The 20372-nt window shown below is 49.7% G+C and overlaps 1 protein-coding gene across 1 annotated transcript; it reads right to left on the minus strand.

Annotated features, from left to right (window-relative positions):
• Positions 1 to 17: 17 nt before the first annotated feature.
• Positions 18 to 20327, minus strand: ITPKC (inositol-trisphosphate 3-kinase C). The gene is made up of 7 exons (XM_049900293.1): positions 19011 to 20327; positions 13465 to 13564; positions 9033 to 9246; positions 7885 to 8089; positions 5461 to 5562; positions 4525 to 4596; positions 18 to 1510 (listed from the first exon to the last, which is right to left on the minus strand). Exons 1-7 carry the CDS (start codon positions 20169 to 20171, stop codon positions 1307 to 1309), a joined length of 2058 nt encoding a protein of 685 aa, XP_049756250.1. The 5' UTR covers positions 20172 to 20327; the 3' UTR covers positions 18 to 1306.
• Positions 20328 to 20372: the final 45 nt, after the last annotated feature.

The following is a 20372-nucleotide window of genomic DNA, read 5'->3' on the forward strand; positions in this document are numbered from 1 at the left end:
AAACGACTCCACAAAGCTGATTCTGAATATCCTATTTATTGGGGCATCGTGTGGGGGTAAGGCACGGCAAAGCCATTTTCCTTTTTTTTTTTTTGCCTCAGTGCCAGCCCACCTGATGACTATGTGTCTTTTATAAATAAGTACAAAGATCAGTAGAAAAGGAAGTCATCTTCTTAGCTCTGGAGAACAATGTTAGAGCTTCAGCTTAGGGTAGAGGTAGGTGTCTATCCTCCCCCAGACCACCCTAGAGGGCCAGAGAGAGCAGCTAGAGGGGCCGTTTGCTACACGTCAGAGGTCCAGGGTCTTTGGTTTGGCCTGGGTTGCAAGCCCAGGGTCATGGCCAGTGAGCTGCCCAGCCTGTGCCCTGGCCCCAGCCCGGCACTCCTTACACTGTAGGAGCCAAGGACAGGATGGGGTCCTCCGCAGGGGCAGCTCCCACTCCCAAGGAGGAAGCCTGCCCCCTTGTCTCTGAAACCCTTTCCTGCCACTGCAGCTTTACAGGCAGGGTAGGGTTGGGCAGGAGGGGTAAGACCTGAGGCTGGACGCAGTGCACTGAGGAACGGGGCTGTTTGGTCACAGTGTTGGCTTGGAGGCTTGGGTGTGGCTGTGGCTTAGGTCAGCAGGGAGGATCTGCCAGCGGGGACCATGCTAGGGCAGGAGTGGTGGTGAACCAGGCCCCCCATCCGGCCTGCATGCACCGGCCTGTGGGCATGCCCTCCTTAGCCTGTCAGTCAGCACAGGAATGGCCCCCAGGCGAGGAGATTGGGCTTAACTCTCCCCCCAGGCAGACAGAGGCTACTCCTGCATCTGTTCACACATGACACCCGGTCTCCTGGGGAACCAAAGAGGAGCCCAAGCCAGTTGTTGGCCTCAGGGAGGGCTGACAAGGAGCCAGTGTGTCACTCAACGGGTGTAGCCAGGCCCGGTGTGAAGCCTGCACCCTGTGACATCTAAACCGTTCTCTGAGAACAGTGTGGTTTTGTGGTGGCTCCCAACAGGCCCTCAGAAACCTCCCTCACTGATCAGGGGATCCATTCTGGTTCTCCTGACTCATTGTGAGAATCAGTTATGTCAGGCTCCCTTCGTGGGTCCTTACAATCCCATATGACAGAAGGGCTGGTGCTACCCAGTCTCTAAGGCTCTTCAGGCTTCCCACACTGGTCTTGTGCGGTGTGCAACAAATACAACCTCTTGTGTCCCTGGGATCAGCTCCCTCGTCGCAAACCTCAGCCCCCCATGGCATCTTGGGGTTCTTCTAGCCAGACTGGCACCATCCAATAACTAAGTCCACCAGTGGGTGGGTGTGTCAGCTCTGCGCCAGCCCCTGAAGGAGGTGGATCATGTTGTCCAGGCCCCAGAGGTAGCCGTCCTCTCGGTTGCCCTCAACCCAGGGCAGCCGGTGGCTGAGTGTCTGGTGGTCAGGCAGGGCCACCGTCTTGCCGAAGTCGATCATCCACACTTTGGCCAGGCTGGTGCAGTCATGCACAAAGAGGAGGGAGCTGCCCACCACCTGCAGGAGAGAGGCAGACAGGTCAGGCTGCACCCCAGCAGGCAGCAAACCAGGGTGGCTAACAGCACGAACGCTGGAGCCAGGCTGTTTGGGTTCAAACCCTGGCTCTCTCACTCACTGGCTGTGTGCCCTTGGGTAGGAGACTTAACCTCTCTGTGCATCTGCTTCCTCATCTGTAAAGTGGGATAATGGTAGCACTAGCCTCCGAGGTGGCTGTGCATATTACATGCATGAATCAGTCCTGTGAAGCACTCAGAACAGTGCCTGGCACAGCAAATGTTATCCTTTTTGTAGCTGGGGTACAAACCCAAAAGCTTATAGGATCCTGAGTAAATCAGGTGAGCCCAGTGGTGACTAAGGAACTGGATAATGCCCTTCCCACGGAAAAGGGCAGCAACTACCCTGCCCCAGAGGGCTGTTGGTGGTGACCTTGGACAAGTGGCTTCCGTCCTCCAGGCCTCAGTTTCCTTGTCTGTAGAGTGGGGATAATGGTTACAGCCCTCCCTCCTGGGTAGCAGTCCAAGTGCCACACAGCTTCGCACACAGCCCGCAGTAGATGCCCCATTCTCTACTAGCGATAGCTTCCTTCAACTCTGGGTTTGCAAGCCCCTCCCTGTTTCTAAGTTGGTTTCAGATGTCACTGTCCCAGAGAATGGGATCCAGGGCAGGTGGGCAGGTCACTGTCAGAGGCAGGCACTGCCCAGCTCTGAAGGGCATTGGTACCTGGCAAGATGTTGCCATGTCTCCCGACATGTCAGGGGAAGCTGGAGGTCCCAATTGTGGGAATCCTTTCTTGGGGTCTAAATGTTTGGCAATTCATTTTTGAAAATGTCAAGTCACCAGGTAGGCAAAACCAAACATGAGGACAGATAAAATGGGGGCCCCAGGCCTCCTCTTCACGACTTCTATGTAAAACACAAAGGCACCAACAAGGACAACAAGAGTGACGCCTGATAAGAACACACCTGACTATACCACCTGGCACATACGGAGGGTCACTATGGGCCGGGCTTTACTGCATTAATTCATTTAGCCTTCAATCCCCGTGAGGCAGGTGCTACTGTTCCCCCCCATTCTACAGATGAGGAGACTGAAGCTGCCTAGAACGGCTGCCCAGGCTCATGTGGATTCATACAGATTTGAACCCAGGTCAGCCTGACTCCCAGCTCAGTGCTCTTTCAGAAAGTCAGCAATACCAGAGGGCAGAGAGAAGAGGCGATTCAGAGGTAGACGGAAAATTTGGAGACACAGCAGAGGATCCCCATGAGTGAACCCCCTCAGCAAGCCCCAGGGAGATGAACGTTTCCAGAAAGACACAGGCTGGTGGGGAAAGGCAAGAACCATAAAACAAGTGATACATGCAACAAAAGTTATCAATAATCATGATTATAAAAAGGACCCCTGGTGGTGCAGTGGGTAAAACATTCGGCTGCTAACCAAAAGCTTGGCGGTTCCACCCCACCAGCCGCTCTGTGGGAGAAAGATGTGGCAGTCTGCTTCTGTAGAGATTTACAGCCTTGGAAACACCCTGAGGCGGTTCTCTGTCCTATAGGGTCGTTATGAGTTGGGACTGACTTTACAGCAGTGGGTTTGGTTTTTTTTCTTTGGTGGTGTGACTAGAAAATAATCTTAAAAGTTAACGAGGAATAGTTTAAACAGAAAAGAGTATTCTTTGATGGTTACTAGAGGGGGTGGGAGGAAGGGAGGGAGAGGTATATTCACTAACTAGATGGTAGACAAGAACAATTTAGGGGAAGGGAAAGACAAAACACAATATAGGATAGGTCTGCACAACTGGACTAAACCAAAAGCAAACAAGTTTCATAAATCGAATGCTTTTAAGGCCAGCATAGCAGGGGCAGGGGTTTGGGGACCATGGTTTTCAGGGGGCATATAGGTCAATTGGTATAATAAAATATATTAAGAAGACGTTCTGCATCCCACTTTGGAGAGTGGCTTCCGGGGTCTTAAACGCTAGCAAGCAGCCATCTAAGATGCATCAATTGATCTCAACCCACCTGGAACAAAGGAGAAAGAAGAACACCAAAGACACAAGGCAATTATGAGCCCAAGAAACAGAAAGGGCCACATGAACTAGAGACTACATTAGCCTGAGACCAGAAGAACTAGATGGTGCCCGGTTAAAACCGATCACTGTCCTGACAGGGAACACAACAGAAAACCCCTGAGGGAGCAGTAGAGCAGTGAGATGCAGACCCCAAATTCTCGTAAAAAGGCCAGACTTAATGGTCTGATTGAGACTAGAAGGGCCCCAGAGGTCACGGTCCCTAGACCTTCTGTTAGCCCACGACAGGAACCATTACCAAAGCCAACTCTTCAGACCGGGATTGGACTGGACCACAGGATAGAAAATGATACTCGTGAAGAATGAGCTTTTTGGATCAAGTAGACACATGAGACTGTGTTGGCATCTCCGGTCTGAAAGGGAGATGAGAGGGCAGAGGGGGTCAAAACCTGGCCAAATGGACACGAAAGGGGAGAGTAGAGGGAAGAAGTTGTGCTGTCTCATTAGAGGGAGAGCAATTAGGAGTATATAGCAAGGTGTTTATAAATTTTTGCGTAAGAGTCTGACTTGATTTGTAAACTTTCACTTAAAGCACAATAAAATTTTTTTTAAAAAGTAGAGTTAAATGTGCTTCCATGCTCCAAAGATCACTTGACAGTGGGTCACCTCATGCCCTCAGCAGCCCTACAAGGAAAGGACGACTGTTCTTCCTCTGTTAGGAGGAAGCTGAGGCCCAGAGAAGCAGGCCACATGCCAGGGTCACACGGCTGGTGAGTGGCACAGCCTGCCACCCAGCTCGAGCCCATGCTCCCAACTGCTCCACTTCCCTGAAGTCCCCTCTGCTGCTGACGCTAACAACACAAACCCCAATGCTTGGGGCCTCCTTTTCACAGCCTTGGCCTGTGACTATGTCAAAGGTTTCCCCTCAGTGCCACTTGAGCCCCAACAACCCCCTCCCAACAGCTCCCATAGTGGCTGGGGCTCTCACCTCATGGGTCTTGAAGAAGGGGGACTTCTCCAGAGCTTCACGAAGTTCTTCTAGGCGGGCCACATACTTTCTCTGTGTGTGAGAGGGAGGGTTTCCTGGTTAGCATAGGGACTTTGTGGGTCCCTACCTACTGTGGGATCTGACCTTGACTCAGCCCAAAGGCATGGGCAGGCCCCAGGCAGGATGGGATATGACGAGCTATGGAGGGGGTGGAATGTATCAGGTGGGACACAGAGGAGACCCACAGTTCTTTGCAGCCCCTCTCATCACGAGGTGGAGTCTGTTTCCTCTTCCCTTTAACCCAGGCTTGGACTCCCTGGGTGGTGCACATGGTTAATGTGCTCAGCTGCGAACCAAAATGGTGGTGGTTTGAGTCCACCCAGAGAAGGAAGGCCTGATGACCTACCTCTGAAAAACCAGCTACTGAAAACCCTATGGACCACAGTTCTACCTGGACACACATGGGGTCACCATGAGTCAGAATTGACTTGATAGCAACTGTTTTGTTGTTGATTTCTAACCTAGGCTTGGTCATTGCTTTGGCCAACAGAACATGGCAGAAATGAGGGTGCTCTTCTGAGCCTACGCATCAAGAGGCTTTGTGTTTTTGCTTGTTTTCTCGGATCCTTGCTTCTACAATGAGAACAAGCCCAGGCTAGCCTGCTGGATCATGAGAGGCATGTGGCCAAGTCCTAAGCCAATAGCCAGACATGTAAATGAGGCCATCCTAGACCAGCCAACCCAAGCGAAGCCACCAGCTAGCTGACTGTAGATGCATGAGCAGAGCCAGCCCATACCAGCCAAACCCCGCCCAAAGCAAAGACCCACCGACTTGGGAGCAATAATAAATGGTGATGGTTTTGAGCTGCTACATTTTGGGGTCGTTTGTTATATAGCGAAACCTAACTGACACAAAGGGTACGGGGTCCCTCTCACCAGGATTCCACGGTCTCCATCCACAAAGTCCTCCAGCACCTTTGTCACCTGCTCCAGCTCCTGTGTCTTCTTGAAGTTGGTGTTGCAGGTCCCATCAGCTTTCTGCAGGGCATGCGGTGGGGAATAGTGTCATGGCTTTTCCTTCCCACCCCCAACACTGAGCAACCTCAGACACCTCCCTGGGCCACCCACCCTTCTCCCTGCCTCAACACTTGCTTGCTGTTAGGGGAAATCAGCTCACCTGTCCAGCTCAACCCACCCCCAAGTCACACTCTTGAGCAACTGGTCCTTCTAAGTCAGTCTACCCAACGGGGCTGTGGGGAATGGATCTGACTTTGAATGGTGACTCAGCTGCTTCCTAGCTGGGCAGCCTACCTACACAAGTCACTTCACTTTCCTTATCTGGACAATGAGAATTGTGTTGGTATCTATCTCCTAAACTGGCATAAGGATTAGATGAGATTGGGTGTGTAGGATGCATAGCACAGAGCCTGGCCCACAGTAAATACACACTCAATAAATCAGATGAATGTTATTTTTCAGAGAAGTCACCTAACTCACTCTGCCACTCTGGCAGGTGCTGCGTGGGCACTGGTAACATGGAGGTAATGGGATAGATATACCAGACGAAGGAGGCAGACACTGGATAAAATAATCACAGGGAAAGAGAAGAAAAACAAAGGCATACAGGGGGCTCTGAGTAGGTAAAGAGGGGGCCTTGATCAAGTAGGGTGGAAATCAGGGAGGACTTCCCTGAGGAAGCGAAATTTAAAAGGAGAGAGGAAAATGACTGGGAGTCAACCAGAGGAACAGCAGGGGGAAGAGCATTCCTGGTGGAGGGAACAGAATGTGCAGAAGCCCTGTGGCAGGTAAAAGCAGAGCCCTTTGGAGGAAATGAAAGCATTTCACTGTGGCCTGAAGACAGACAAGGAGGAAGAGAGCTTAGCAATGGGGCCAGACCCTAGAGGGCCCTCTAGGCCTCAGAACGCCTCCTGAGGGCACTAGGGAGCCACCGAAGGGTTTTGAGCAGACAAAAAAGACACACTTGGATTTGCAACTTAGACAACTCAGGCGACGCTGTGGGAAGACAGTCACTCTCATAGATTGCTGGTGGGATGTGCAACGTACAACCCTGGGAAAGGAGTTTGGCCATCTCTAGCAAAAACCAGTGTGTTTATACCTTTGACCCAGGAGTCCTGCTTCTAGGAATCTAGTTTACAGCTAGAACTGCTCACTGGGAAAGTGTTGTATGTACAGTTATTCACTGAGGTATTGTTTGTAATGGCAAAATATGGGAACCACCCAAGTGTCCATCTATAGGGCACCATGGTGCCTCCACAAAGAGAGTATTAATATTACACAGATGAAGAGAGAGTGAGAGAGCAAGGAAGGAAGGGAGAGAGAGAGAGAGAACAAAGGGAGGGAAGAAGGAAAGAGAAAGGAAGGAAGGAAGAAGAAAAGCAGTAAAGGAGGAAAGAAACGAAGAAAAAGAAAGAGGACCTCTTTATGAAATGATACTCAAAACTGTCCAGGATATTATTGTTAAGTAAAAATGCAAAGTATCAACCGGTATGTTTTTTGTGTAAGAAAGTAGAAAAAAAACTTATGATATGCAGTGGCATTTGCTTGTATTTGCAGAAAGAAATACCAGAAACTAATAAAGTGGTTTCCCATGAGTAGGCTGGTGGGGTGTAGGGACGGAATGGGAAGGACAACAATAGGGTTGGGAGAGAGATTTCTCAACATTTACCTTTTTATAATATTATTTTGGCTTTTGGACTGTGTGAATCGCCGGGCCGTTCTTTCAAGGCACCTCTGGGTAGGTAATGAACCCCTAGCCTTTTGTTAGTAGCTGTGTGCTTAACTGTTTGGGCCACCCAGGGACTGGTGAGGATACCAGTTCAAAATCTAATTTACAAAAATAAAAACACTGCCATCGAGTCAATTCTGACTCATAGCAACCCTACAGGAGAGAGTAGAACTGTCCCATAGGGTTTCTAAAGAGCGGCTGGTGGATTCAAACTGCCAACCTTTTGGTTAGCAGCCAAGCACTTAACCACTGTGCCACAGGGCTCCACAAAAATAAAAGGACTGAAAAAAAAATAAATAACTTCCCCCATAAAGAGAAAATCAAGATCCCTCCAGCTGTTGTGTTGGACAATGGGACAGAGACAGTGACACTAGGTGACAGGAGCCAGGGAGGCTGGGAGTCAGAGAGGCTCAGGCAGATGGAAAAACAAAATCTGGTCTTTGAGGATGTAGGGGGAGAAAGAAGTGTGGCCTCCACCAGCTCTGGCCTTTTTATCTTCTGCAGTCTCCCACCATCTCCAGAACTTGCTTCTTTCCAGCTTGCCCCAACACCCACATTCCCTGAGAAGCTTTGCCTCAGATCTAACTCCATGCCCTCTAGCAACAGGCTCTCACCTTGATGCCCTCGATCCGGAAGCCCAGGGTGGAGGTGGAGCTCACAGTCTCCCTCCACTGCATGTAGCGGGGCTTGGTCACTGCACCCTGGGTATGCTCCTCAGGGGTAGGGGCCCCGGGGTCCACAGCCACCATCTTCTCATACATGTCTTTCCGGGGCCGGGGCCGTTCTCGCGCCTTCACTAGCTCCTCCTCCAGATAGGTCCTGGGGACACAGAGGACATGACAAATGAAATTATGAAGAACAAAGCTAGAGGACTCACACACCCTGATATCAAGACATAAAGCTATGAGTGATAGTAGCACAAGATAGACAAATAGATCAATGGGACAGAACAGAATCTACAGATGAATGGGACAGAACAGAATCTACAAACAGACAGACATACGTACATTCACCCAACTTATGACAAGGAAGGCACTGCAATTCATTGGGGGAAGGAAAGCTTTTCAATTAATGGTGCTGAGTCAACGGGATATCCACATGGAAATAAAATGAACCTTGACCCCTACCTCACACCATACACAAAAATTAATTCTTGATGGATTGCAGATCCAGAAGTGAAAGTTAACACAATAAAGTTTGTAGAAGAAAACATAGTATCTTCATGATCTGGAGTAAGCCAAGATTTCTTAAACATAAAAAGTACTATTCATAAATGAAAAAAAAAATTCAAACTGGACTAAATTAAAAGTACTTTTTTTAAAAAAAAAAAAAGTAGATTTGTTTATCAAATGACAGTATTAAAAGAGTGAAATGGCAGAGTGGAGAAAAAAATATATGTATATCTAACAAAGGACTTGTATCCAGAATATATAAAGAATTACAAATCAAAAAGCAAAACACAGCCCAATAGAAAAATGACAAAAAACTCAAAAAGGCACCTCTCCGAAGAGAATTTCCAAATAGCCAATTAGCATATAAAAAGAAGCTCAACTTCTTTGGCCACCCAGAAATAGAAATAAAAATCACAATGAGCTATCACTACACACCCACTAGAATGGTTAACATTTTAAAAACAGACAGTACTAAGTGTTGGGAAGAATATGGAACGATTGGAACTTGTGTACGCTGCTGGTGGAAATGTATATTGGCACGTTCTTCAAGACTGCCCACCCTGACCCTCCACTCCTGCCCCCGACCCCACCTGCTGCCCATCTTGCAATCCATGATAGAGGGGCTCTCAAAGTCTGCCAGAAGATCTTCCATCTGGTTGAAAGTCTGGCCATCCTGCTCCACAATACCATAGTAGGCTGGCACGAAAGGCTGCAGGGGGTCACTCATCAGCTGCTCCAGGCTGCGCTGCTCACACTGACAGAAACGTTTTAGAATCCGACCATCCTCTCCTGCCTGGAAGTTCCCTATGGGAGGGTCAGAAAATGAATCAGAAAGAGAATCCCTCCGTCTCTCTGTATGCATCAGGTCCTAGCCACCATCATCTTTCCTGTCCCTTCTGCAATGCTGTCTCCCCTGCAAATCTCAAGATCTTGGCCAGGGCCAGGAAGGGTAGGGCCTGTTTCTTCTGTCTGCTGTTTAAACTGAGTCCTGTTCAAAGCAGGTTGCTTCCTCATTTGTTTTGTAATTTTGGATTGTGAGCTCATGGTCATCTATGAGAATTTTGTGAGATCTGAATCAAGAGCATGACTCTTCCAAGCAGATTTGCATTTGCTTCTGCCTAGAGTTCCAACCAGGAACTAACAACTGGGGTCTATTTAAGTTAATTTATAAACCTGGGGTTTCCTGGACCATACAGATAGTATAGACTAGAATTCCAAATTCTTATTCTGGCAAATTGTATTTCAGATTATAATTTCCACAGATGGCTACAACACTATCTCCTGTCCCAAACACTTTTCTAGAATTTTGCCACTCCCCATCAAGAAGTAGAGTCTACTTCCTCTCTCCTTGAATCTGGAAGGACTGTGGCAGAAGTGATGCTGCATGACCTCAAAGTCTAGGGGATAAAAGGAGATGCAGCTTCTGCCTTATTGGCCGAGACACGTGCCTTTGCAGTCCTGAGCTGCCATGTAAGAAATCCAACTATCCTGAGGACACCATACTGTGAGGAAACCCAAGTAGCTACAAGGAGAAGTCACACATAGGCTTTGCAGCTACAAACCCCAGCTGAGGCCTCAGCCAACAGCCATTATCAATTGCCAGGCATATGACTCAATGAACCTCCAAAAGTTTCCAGGTTCCAGACTTTGAATTGTCCTAGTTGACTTTCCAGAGATCACAGACGAGAGACAAGCCAACCTTCCTGGGCCCTGTTTGAACTCCTGATGTAAAACCTGTGAGGATAATAAAATGGTTGTTTTCTTCCATTAAATTAGCTCTTTTTAAGAACTACTAAGTTTTGAGTTTTTTGTTTTTTTTTTTTTAACAGTAAGACAATTGCAGCACAGTTAGAGTTATAGCAGTGTAATACAGCAACAGTAACTAGGACTCATACAAATGGCAGGCCCATTTACCCAGTCTTGAGGGGGGCCTTGCCTTTTCCCACTCAGATCTAAGGATGAATAAGACAGACAAGCTCACTTATTGTCTCCCTTTGCTGGTGGGCATGGTTTGTCTAGGTCAGCCCACTGCTTATTTTTGTAAATAAAGTTTTACTGGAACACAGACATGCTCATGTGTTTACCTACTGTCTATGGTGGCTTTTGTGTTGCAACAGCAGAATGGATTTGCAACAGAAACTGTATAGCTTGCAAAACCTAAAAGATTTATTATATAGCCCTTTACGAAACAAGTTTGCCGACCCCTGGTCTGGTCTATCTTTTCACTGTGGTATAGCCTTCAAAAGTACCAGCTTTATGTGGGGTCTCAGTCCACGTTTTTCACATTATGCGGGCCCAAAGGCAGCGCAAATAACTACCATTCATCAAGAATCAATATGAGTTATCTCTAGTCCTTGGTACATCCTGCCAATAGAAGTATATGATTTTCCTATGTGACAGATTAGGAAACTAAGGTCCAGAGAGGGAAAGTCACTTGCCCAAGGTTACCCAGCAGGGATTCAAACCCAGGGCAAATATTCACTATGCTCCTCATCTCCAAAAAAGGAATATATTCCTGCCCACTAATGTTGGATGGGCCCTGTAACTTGCTTTGGCCAATGGGATATTAGCATCTCATTGAAATATACTTGAGTGGTCAGCTTGCCCTTTTGTATTTCTGCCCCAGCCATAAGAAAAACTTGCCTTGGTTGTCTCACTGGTCCAAGGAGGGAGAGACCCACGGAGCACACGTGGACTCACTGCTCCACCTGGAGCCAAGCCCAGCCTAGGGCAGTTGACTTCCAGCCAACCCACAGGTACCTGAGTGAGAATCGGTGACTGCTGTTTTAAGGCACTGTGTGTGGGGGTGACTTGTTACACAGCACTACTGATACAGTGGCCAAGCAAACCAGGTCCCTGGCTGTTAAGACTAGAAGGCACCCCCACAGCAGCTTTGGCGTCAGCTCCCACTTCCTTTTCAGTTCCTTTCATTTTTTGACCCCTGAGGATTTTTTTTTTAGAGGATTACCTGCTTTTCTTAGCTGTGTATTTTTTAAAAATGCTTGTTATATTTCATCCAGCATTTCTACTTTTTTTTTTTAACTGAATCTTTTAAAAGGTTATCTAGTCTATCGTATTGCCTGGAACAAAATTATTCTCCTTAAGTAATAACAGCAGAGTTCTTCTTTAGAGGTCAGCTCCTAGGACAGTGATTCAGTGGGTGGGGTGTGGAGTCAGATCTGGGTCCAAATTCCAGGTCTGCCACTCACAGGCTGTAGGACTCAGCACAAGTGATTCTACTTCTCTGGGCCTCAATTTCTTTATCTGGAAAATGGAACTCATAGTCAAATTTACCTCGGGGGGGGGGGGGTCGCTGGACCAGAGAGGTAACACTTATTGAGCACTACTATACTTTATATCTACCAACTTATTTATTCTTCACCCAGTAAGGTTATTATCCCCATTTTACAGCTCAGAATACCACCCAGTGAGGTTATTATCCCCATTTTACAGCTCAGAATACCAAGGCACAGAGAGGTTAAGGTACTTGCTCTTAGTCACACAGCCAGGAAGTGGAAAAGTGTGGATTTAAACCTAGACCAATTAGTTCTAGTGTCTCGCCTGCTGGCCCTTATACGATACCAACTTTCCGTCATGGACAGGAACATGAGCTCATGGGAAGTGCTGAGTAAGCACAAGGCCTGGAACAGAACAAATGCCTGGTTGGTATTATTCTTCCTGTTTTCCCATCAAACTCTTTTTAAAAAGAAAATTTGCATTGCTTTGGGGATGTTGCTCAAGAGGCAAGAGAACATAGTGCTTACGAGCCAGGGTTCTGGAGCCAGGCTGCCTGGGGTCAAATTGAACTCTGCCCCTCACCAGCTGTGTGCCCTTGGACAAATCACTTCAACTCTGGGAGCCTCAGTTTTTTCATCTTGAAGATGGGAAAATAGTATCTCCCTCCTACAGTTCCTGTGAGGACACAGGTAGGTGCACAGTGAGCACTGTTTGCATTCTTACCATGTGTCAGGCACTGGGGAAAAATTAGACACCACTTATTGGGTGCATGGAGCCCTGGTGGTGCAGTGGTTAAGAGCTATGACTGCTATCCAAAAGGTTGGCAGTTTGAATCCACCAGCCACTCCTTGGAAATCCTATGGGGCAGGTCTACTCTGTCCTATAGGGTCATATGAGTTGGAATTGAGTTGACAGCAATGGGTTTATTGGGTGCCCACAATGAGCTAAACAAGGAGAAGAAATTTTGAATCACAACTGCTTCGTGAGAGCATGACAGGAACTTCTGTTAGGCTCTAGGGAAAAAGAGAAATGGAGCTATCTACTGAACACCTACTGTGTGCTGGGTACTCTGCTATGCTCTGGGTAAAAAGAGAAATGGTGGATTGTCATTTACAGAGCACTTACCATGTGCTGAGCAAAACTTTGGGTAAAAAAAAAGCAGCAAGTTCCAATGTATTAAACACGTGCTTTGGGGGTGCAGGGGACACTGTGCTAAGCTCTGGGTAAAAAAAGAAATCAGGACACTGTGTGTTGAGCACCTAGAATGTGCTAGAAACTGTGCTCCTCAGTGCTAGACACAGTGTGCCAGGTCCTAGGGGAGAACCATTACAGCCACTATTTATTTAAGACCTATTATGTGCTGGGCACAGGGAGGGGACAGGGAATGATAACCTCCAATTATGAGAGGACTGTCCCTCAGTCCCCATAAATATTTTAACTCTTTGGTGAATCCCTCAAAGGATGTATGATTATCTCCATATACAGATGAGGAAGCTGAGGCTCAGCAAGAGAAAGTAACTTGCCCAGGGTCATCCACAAATAGACCAGAACTGAGATTTGACACCAGGTCCATCTGGCCAGAACTGGGGCCCTTCTCCACCACACTAGGATAACATGGACCAGCCGTGACACATGGCAGGCTGGTCCCAGGCCTAAGGACTTCCTATAACAACTGCATGAGATAGGGACTGCCACCAAGTCCATTTTACAGATGGGGAAACTAAGGCTCAGAGAGCTGCCCTTTCACCAGCCCCAGGTGTCTCTGTCCACCGCCCCAGCTCTCACCAGCATGTCCGGACAGCTGGACCCATGGGTAGTGTTTACGGAAGGAGACCATGAAGGGTGAATACTTCAGAACTGTCTTCAGCCTCTTCCATGGCTTGTTCTGTGTGGGACAGAGCAGGGTGGGGTCAGGGCCAAAGCCAGGGAGAGGTGGGAGCAGGCGTACTGTGATGAGAGGCAACAAAAGTGGACCTGCGATCCTTCTAGACACAGGGGGTTTCCTAGGATTGCTTTTCCCTAGCTTGTCAAATCCCACTGAATCCAACACTCACAGGATTTCCCCCCAAAGGGCCTCAGCAAAGCTAGGGGAGGATTTTATGTCTCTATCCATTTCTGTCTCTGTCTCCATCACTTTCTTCATATCTGTGTCTCTCTCTGTCTCTATCCTTCCCACTGGCTCACACTGGCCTTCAGAGCCAATGTGTGCATTAGGACAAGCTAAGCTTTGTTGTGGTAACAACCAACCTCCTAGTATCGCCACTACTCCCTTCTCCCAACACACACTGAAAAGGCAGAAGCCCCATTTCTGTCCCTGAACCAGGTCAAGTCTTCCAAGGAAAAAGACAGAGACAGGTTGGAGGCAGACCCACAGAGAGAGATAGGTGACAAAATGAAGACAGAGAAGGGGACAAAGACAGAGACTGTGACAGTCCTGAGTGCTCATCACCAAATAGTTCCAACTCTTCCCCCTTCCAGGGACTTCCCTGCCCTCCTGAACTTAGGTCATTGACTTGCTTTCCCCAATGAAACGTGAGCAGAAGGGTCACTTCAGGCCAAAGCGGTAAGAGACAGCGTGTGACTCTCCATGTTCTTTCCTCCGCTGGAGTCTCCCTCAGCCCGGGCCCCTGAGTGAAGACACCATGGAGCAGGGCCCCTCAACCACCACTGACCCCTGGTCAATCTGTAGTGGGCACAAAAACAACTCTTTGTTATCTGAAACCACTGAGACTTGGGGGTTGTTTGTTACTACTGCAAATTCTGACCAACCCTGACTAACACAGAGGCAGACACAGAGTCAGTAGAGTCTGTAAATGACAAAAACAGAAATACAGAGAGGCAGCGATGCAGACAAAGAAAGTAAAGACAAAAAAAAAAGATGTGTAGATGCAGAGAATAACAGAGAAAAAGAGGGGAAAAAAAAAAAACAGAGAAGCAAATACAGGGATCAGGTTGTATCACGTTGACTATGAATTTCTTGAAACAAGGTTAGTCTGATTCTCAGCACGCATGTGCAAGCATGGACGCGCGGGTGCGCGCATGTGCGCGCACACACACTCTCTGCCCTAGGCAAATAGTGGGCACTTTGCAAGTTTTGGGAGAGTAGCTCTCCTGTGGAGCTATGGTGGTGCAGTGGTTAAAACACTCGGCTGCTAACCGAAAGGTTGGCCGTTCAAACCCACCAGCCGTTCCACAGGAGAAAGATGTGGCAGTCTACTTCTGTAAAGACCACAGCCTTGGAAACCCTGTGGCGCAGTTGTGCTCTGCCCTATAGGGTCACTATGAGTCGTACTCATGGCAAGGGGTTTTGGCCTTCTCCAGAGAAGGAAGTTGTGTGGCTCTTATCCACCCCCTCCCCAAGATCAAGGGCATGTTCTTCTCTCCCAACCCCTCAGAGCCCAGCTGCCTAGCAAACACCAGGGTGTTGGACCGCAGGATCCAGGAAGGGCTAGTCCCTCCCCCCTGAGGGCTGCCAGCCCGGAGGAGGAGGTGATTAATAAAGGTTCCTGTTTACTAACCACCTGGAACATTCCAAGCACAATAACAAAGACTCAGTGTGCCATAACCGACTTAATCCTAAAAACACAACCCCAGGAGGACTGTTGTCTCTGGGTTCCAGAAGAGGAAGCAGAGGACCAGAGGGGTGAAGTCACTTGCCTAACATCACACAGCACAGTGCTGGGATTCCAGCTCTGACCTGACCTCACAGTTCTGGGGCTTCCCCTCCAACCCTGCTGGACTATAAACTCATGAGGGCAGGGACTGGGGTGGTCGAGGTCACGACTGTGTCCCCAGCACATGGCCTGGCACAGACAGGTGCTCAGAAAATATTGCTTGAATTGAAGGAAGCTAGTTGAGACTGTCTTTTTTTTACTCATAAATATATTTAGTATCAACTGTCTCTAATTTTTTATCTAATCTGGAGCCCTGGTGGCACAGTGGTTAAGTGTTCGGCTCCTAACCAAAAGGTTGGCAGTTGGAATCCACCAGCCGCTCCTTGGAAACCCTATAGAGCAGTTGTACTCTGTCCTATAGGGTTGCTATGAGTCAGAATTGACTATATGGCAACGGGTTTTGTTTTTGGTTTTGGTTAATGGTTAATCTAGATGTCCCTGGGTGGTGCAAACAGTTAAGGACTCAACTACCAGGCAAAGGGTTGGTGGTTCTAACCCACCCAGAGGCACCTCAGAAGACAGGCCTGGTGATCTGCTTCTGAAAGGTCACACTGCCTTGAAAAACCCTGTGGAGCAGCTCTATTCTGTACATGTGGGGTCTCCATGAGTCGGAATCCATTCAATAGCAACTAACGACAACACAAATGGTTAATCTGGGCTTTCTCAGATAGTTTTGTGTCCCTTCTTCCAGGAACCCCTCTCTGATACCCAGGTCTGTCCGCTCACTTGCTCTGAGTCCCACAACCCTCCAGGCTTCCCTCATCCCAGCCCTGACCGCTCTCAGCTGCCATAGTCTACTGATGTGTCTGTCTCCCCACTGGCCTGGGAGCCCCATGAAGGCAGGACTGGGGCTGTCGTGGTCACTGCTGTGTCCCCAGCAAAGTCAACATAGGGACGGACACATGGGAGGGGCTCAGAGACTGTTGTCTGATGACAATGGATGTGAAGAAAGGAAGGAAAGAGGGAAGGAAGGAACGAAGGAGGAAAAGAGGCAAGGAAGCCGGGCCTTTAAGGTCAGACAGGATTTCAAAATGAAGCAAGAAGGAAAAGGAAGCAGGGTGTTCTGGGAAGAAGGAACAGCTTAAGCAACGTGTGGAGGCAGGATGGCAGCCGGGGGTTCGAGGAACAATGTGTACTTAGGTTTAGTGACAACAGAGGGTGTCAGGAGGGGAGAGGAGAAGCCTGAAGACAGGATGCTTTGAACACAGGACTGAAGTCCTGACGCTATCACAAAGGCCCTGGGGAGCCATGGAAGGCGCCAGAGAGGGAATGTGTCTGGTCAGAGCTGGGCCAAGGAGGCAGGTCCTGGAAGGATGAGGAAAAACTGGAGACAGGGAGGTCTGGGAAGAAAGCAAGTTACAGACAGAGCCATAGACCACAGTGGTTAAAATGACTGGATGTTAAACTCAGCCAGAACCAAGTTAGGATCCTGGCTCTGAGCTGGCCTGGCCAACCCTGAGCAAGTGACCTCATCTCCCTCTGCCTCAACTTCATCGGGAAAATGGAGACAATAGAAATCCAACCTCATGGTGGAGCCCTGGTAGCACAGTGGTTAAGAGCTCAGCTGCTAACCAAAAGGTTGGCAGTTCAAATCCACCTTGGAAACCCTATGGGGGAGTTCTATGGGTCCTACAGGATCATTATGAGTCAGAATCGACTCAACAGCAACAGGTTTTGTTTTTGTTTTTTTGAACCTCACAGTGTTGTTCTGAGGATTCAAACAGGGAACACATATAAATCACCCAGAATAGAGCCTGGCATACAGTAAGTGCTCAATAAAGGTTGGCTAAGGAGCCCTGAAAACCCTGGTGGCGTAGTAGTTAAGAGTCTGGCTGCTAACCGAAAGGTCGGCAGTTTGAATCCAACAGGCCCTCTTTCGAAACCAGTTAAGAGCTCGGCTGCTAATCAAAAGGTCAACAGTTCAAATCCACCAGCTGCTCACTGGAAACCCTATGGGGCACTTCTGCCCCATCCTATAGGGTGGCTATGAGTTGGAATTGACTCAACATGTTTGGATTTTTTTTTTTTTTTAAGGAGCCCTGGGGCACAGTGGTTAAGAGCTCAGCTGCTAACCAAAAGGTGGGCAGTTCAAACCCACCAGCCACTCCCTGGAAACCCTATGGGGCAGTTCAACTCTGTCTTATAGGGCTGCTATGAGTCAGAATTGACTTGACAGCAATGGGTTTGGTTTGCTTTATGATCATTAGGGAGCCCTGGTGGCTCAGTGGTTAAGAGCTTGGCTGCTAACCAAAAAGGTCAGCAGTTCGAATCCACCAGCCACTCCTTGGAAACCCTATGGGGCAATTCTGCTGTGTCCTATAGAGTCGCTAGGAGTTGGAATTGACTTGACAGCAATGGGTTTGGGGTTTTTTTGTTTTTTTGATCATTATTAGTAAAAGGCACAGTGGTGCATATTTAAAAGCATGGACTCTGGGCCTAGATGGCCTGGGTTTGAATCTCAGCTCTGTGTCTTCCAAGGTGTGTGATCCTGGACTATCAGTTTGACCTTTCTGTGCCGCAGTTTCCTCATCTGTAAAATGGAAACAATAATAGCATCTCCCTCATAGGGCTCCTGTGAGGATTAATTGAATTAAAAGCATTTAGCACAGGGCTGGGCATGAGTGAGTGCCAGCTGCTATTATTAGCAGTAGTAGTATTTACCCACTTCCAGCTCAGGATTCTGAGATACCAAGGAGGTGAGCAAGTAGGCAGAGAGAAAAGCAAAGCCAGAAAGCCCTGAAGAGCCAGCTCCTTCGCCCTAGCACAAGCAAGTAGAGGCAGGTCTGTCGGTCTCTCATGTCGATGGCCACCTGTGTGAACATGTCCCTAAGGGAGGTATGTGGGGTGAGGGGGCCCAAGGCAGAATTCACTGAGGAGCCCGAGAGGATGGGAGGACCCAGCGAACAGGCTGGCAGGCATGACACTCCCAGACCCACGTGAGGCAAAACCAGCCCTCCTGATTCACCAGGGGAGAACCGCACCCAAGCTGGGGGCAAGGGTGGGGGCTGTAAACAAGAGTTTGCAGGGACACCTGGGGAGGAGAACCAGGGCTGGGGGTAAGGGGAGACGGGGAGGGCCCTGGCTAGGCTGAAGTTCCTTACTATTTGGGTTCACACAGCCCTTTGAGAATCTGATGAAAGCTGGGGGCTCATCCCTAGAAAAATGTACAAGTCGGCTAAATGGTGGAGAAGAAGGCTCCCAGACCCCTTAAGGTAGCCACAGGCCCTAGAAGGATAAATTTGGGATAGGAAGTGCACCCTTTCTGTCTCTTTATTCCCGTGTTCTTCAGATTTGGGGGTCACAGGCTCTCCAAAGGACCCGATGGGATTTACAGACTCTTGCTCCAAAATAAGTGTGCACACACAATCTCACAATTTCAGGGGTTCTTGGGTGTCCTGAAGTTGGTCACCAGCCCTCCGTTTTAGAATCTAGGACTAGAAAGGGTGGGAGAAAGGACAGAAGAAACTTGGGCAGTGGGGGGAAGGGGGCGTCCCTACAGAGGGTTAGTAACCAGGGGTTCAGAGGCAGAAAAGTCAGTGAATGGTGATGAAATTACTAGCAGGGAGCTGAGACAAAACCGACAGAGAATTTCTCAGTTACAGGCAGGGGGATAAGAGGTCGGGAGATGTGGCTTGGGGGCAGATGGGTCCCACTCACCCCAGACCTGTCCTCGGGGTCGCTGGCACCTCCGCCCCCAGCCACCACGTCATCCTCAGACTCGTCGAAAGAGGAGGCAGAGGAAAAGCCGCCACTGCACCCCTCAAACTGGGAGGGGGGTCCCATCGGCTGGGCCTCAGGCTCAGGGGTCTCAGGGGTGATGATGAGGCGGGGAACAGAGCACAGGGGTCTACACGTCAGGTGAGAGTACAGGTGAGTCACCAACTCCCCAGGCTCTGGTTCCTCTAATGGGGCATCTCGGTTGGGCTCTTCTGAAAGACAGTGTGTCCCAGGCTCTGTCCGTGGTCCATCAGTGCTAGCCGGTGTCCAGAAGCCATCGGTATCTTGTACTGGGAAACTGTCAGGGCCAGACTGTGTGAAAGCTATTTCCGAATCCCGTTGTGTCTGGGATCCAACAGCCTGCGGCTCTGTCTGGGGGCCTTCAGTATCCTGTTGTGTTCTGGGACCATCAGTGTACAATTCTTTGCAGGAGCTGTCAGCACTTGGCTCTGTTGAGGGACAGGCCCCCCCTAGCTGAGTCCAGGCACTGGAACTGTTCTGGTGGATCCAGAGGCCATCAGCCCAGAACCTGTCCCTCTTTGGCAAGATCTGCCGCCCATCTATCTCTATCCAGGGCCCATCAACCCCTGGCTGTGTCCGGAGACTGCCCCTCTCTGTCTGAGACTGGAGGTCAGACCTGTGTGGGTCAGTCCAAAAGCCATCTCTCCGAGTCCGCGTCCAACCACCGGCCCTCTCCAGCTCTAACCAGTGGCTGCTACTTTCTGGATGTGAAAGGAGCCTGGACCTATCTGGGTCTGTCTTTTGCCTGGGCCTCTTGGTCTCACCTCCAAGGCCAGCTGCCTCCAGTTCAGCCTGTCCGTCCGTCCAGGATTCTGTCCGAGGATCGTCTGTCTCCAGCTCAGGCCCGAGGCCGGCCCTCTCGGGCTCGGTGTGGAGGCTGGACTCCTCAGTCCGGGCCCGGGGTCCGCCCCCCTCCGGCCGCCCTGCCAGGCCCCCTGCGCCGGGCCCTGGTCGCTGCTGTCCCGGCTGCCACCGCCGCCCCGCTCGCGGCGCCTCCAGTCCCAGGCTCGTGCGGGCCGCTCGGGGCAGCAACCCGGCCTCCGCCTCGCTCTGGCTCCCACGGCACGGGCAGCGCCTCATGCCCGCTTCCTGGGTTCGGACTTCGGCCTGATCCGGCCCCTCCGGCCCCTTTAAGTCCCGCGAGGGGTGTGGCTGGGGAGTCCGACTCCTGGGTTCCGGCCCACGGAGCTCTGGCCCGCCCGGCCAAGCAGGGGTTAACCGATACTCCCCCCCTCCTTTGGGGAAAGCCCCGAGGCCCCGCCCCGCCGGACGTGACGTAAC

Source organism: Elephas maximus, chromosome 11 (assembly GCF_024166365.1).
Source record: "Elephas maximus indicus isolate mEleMax1 chromosome 11, mEleMax1 primary haplotype, whole genome shotgun sequence".
In the NCBI taxonomy this organism is placed as follows: Eukaryota; Metazoa; Chordata; class Mammalia; order Proboscidea; family Elephantidae; genus Elephas; species Elephas maximus.

Bases quoted from the DNA above. Each gene is read 5' to 3' on its own strand.
- ITPKC (XM_049900293.1), bottom strand. From the start codon at position 20,171: ATGAGGCGCTGCCCGTGCCGTGGGAGCCAGAGCGAGGCGGAGGCCGGG. The intron at 9,247-13,464 runs GTGAGAGCTGGG...ACCCTCCCATAG, and splicing joins CCAGCTGTCCGGACATGCTG to GGAACTTCCAGGCAGGAGAG. The intron at 4,597-5,460 runs GTGAGAGGGACC...TCTCACACACAG, and splicing joins ATGGAGACCGTGGAATCCTG to AGAAAGTATGTGGCCCGCCT.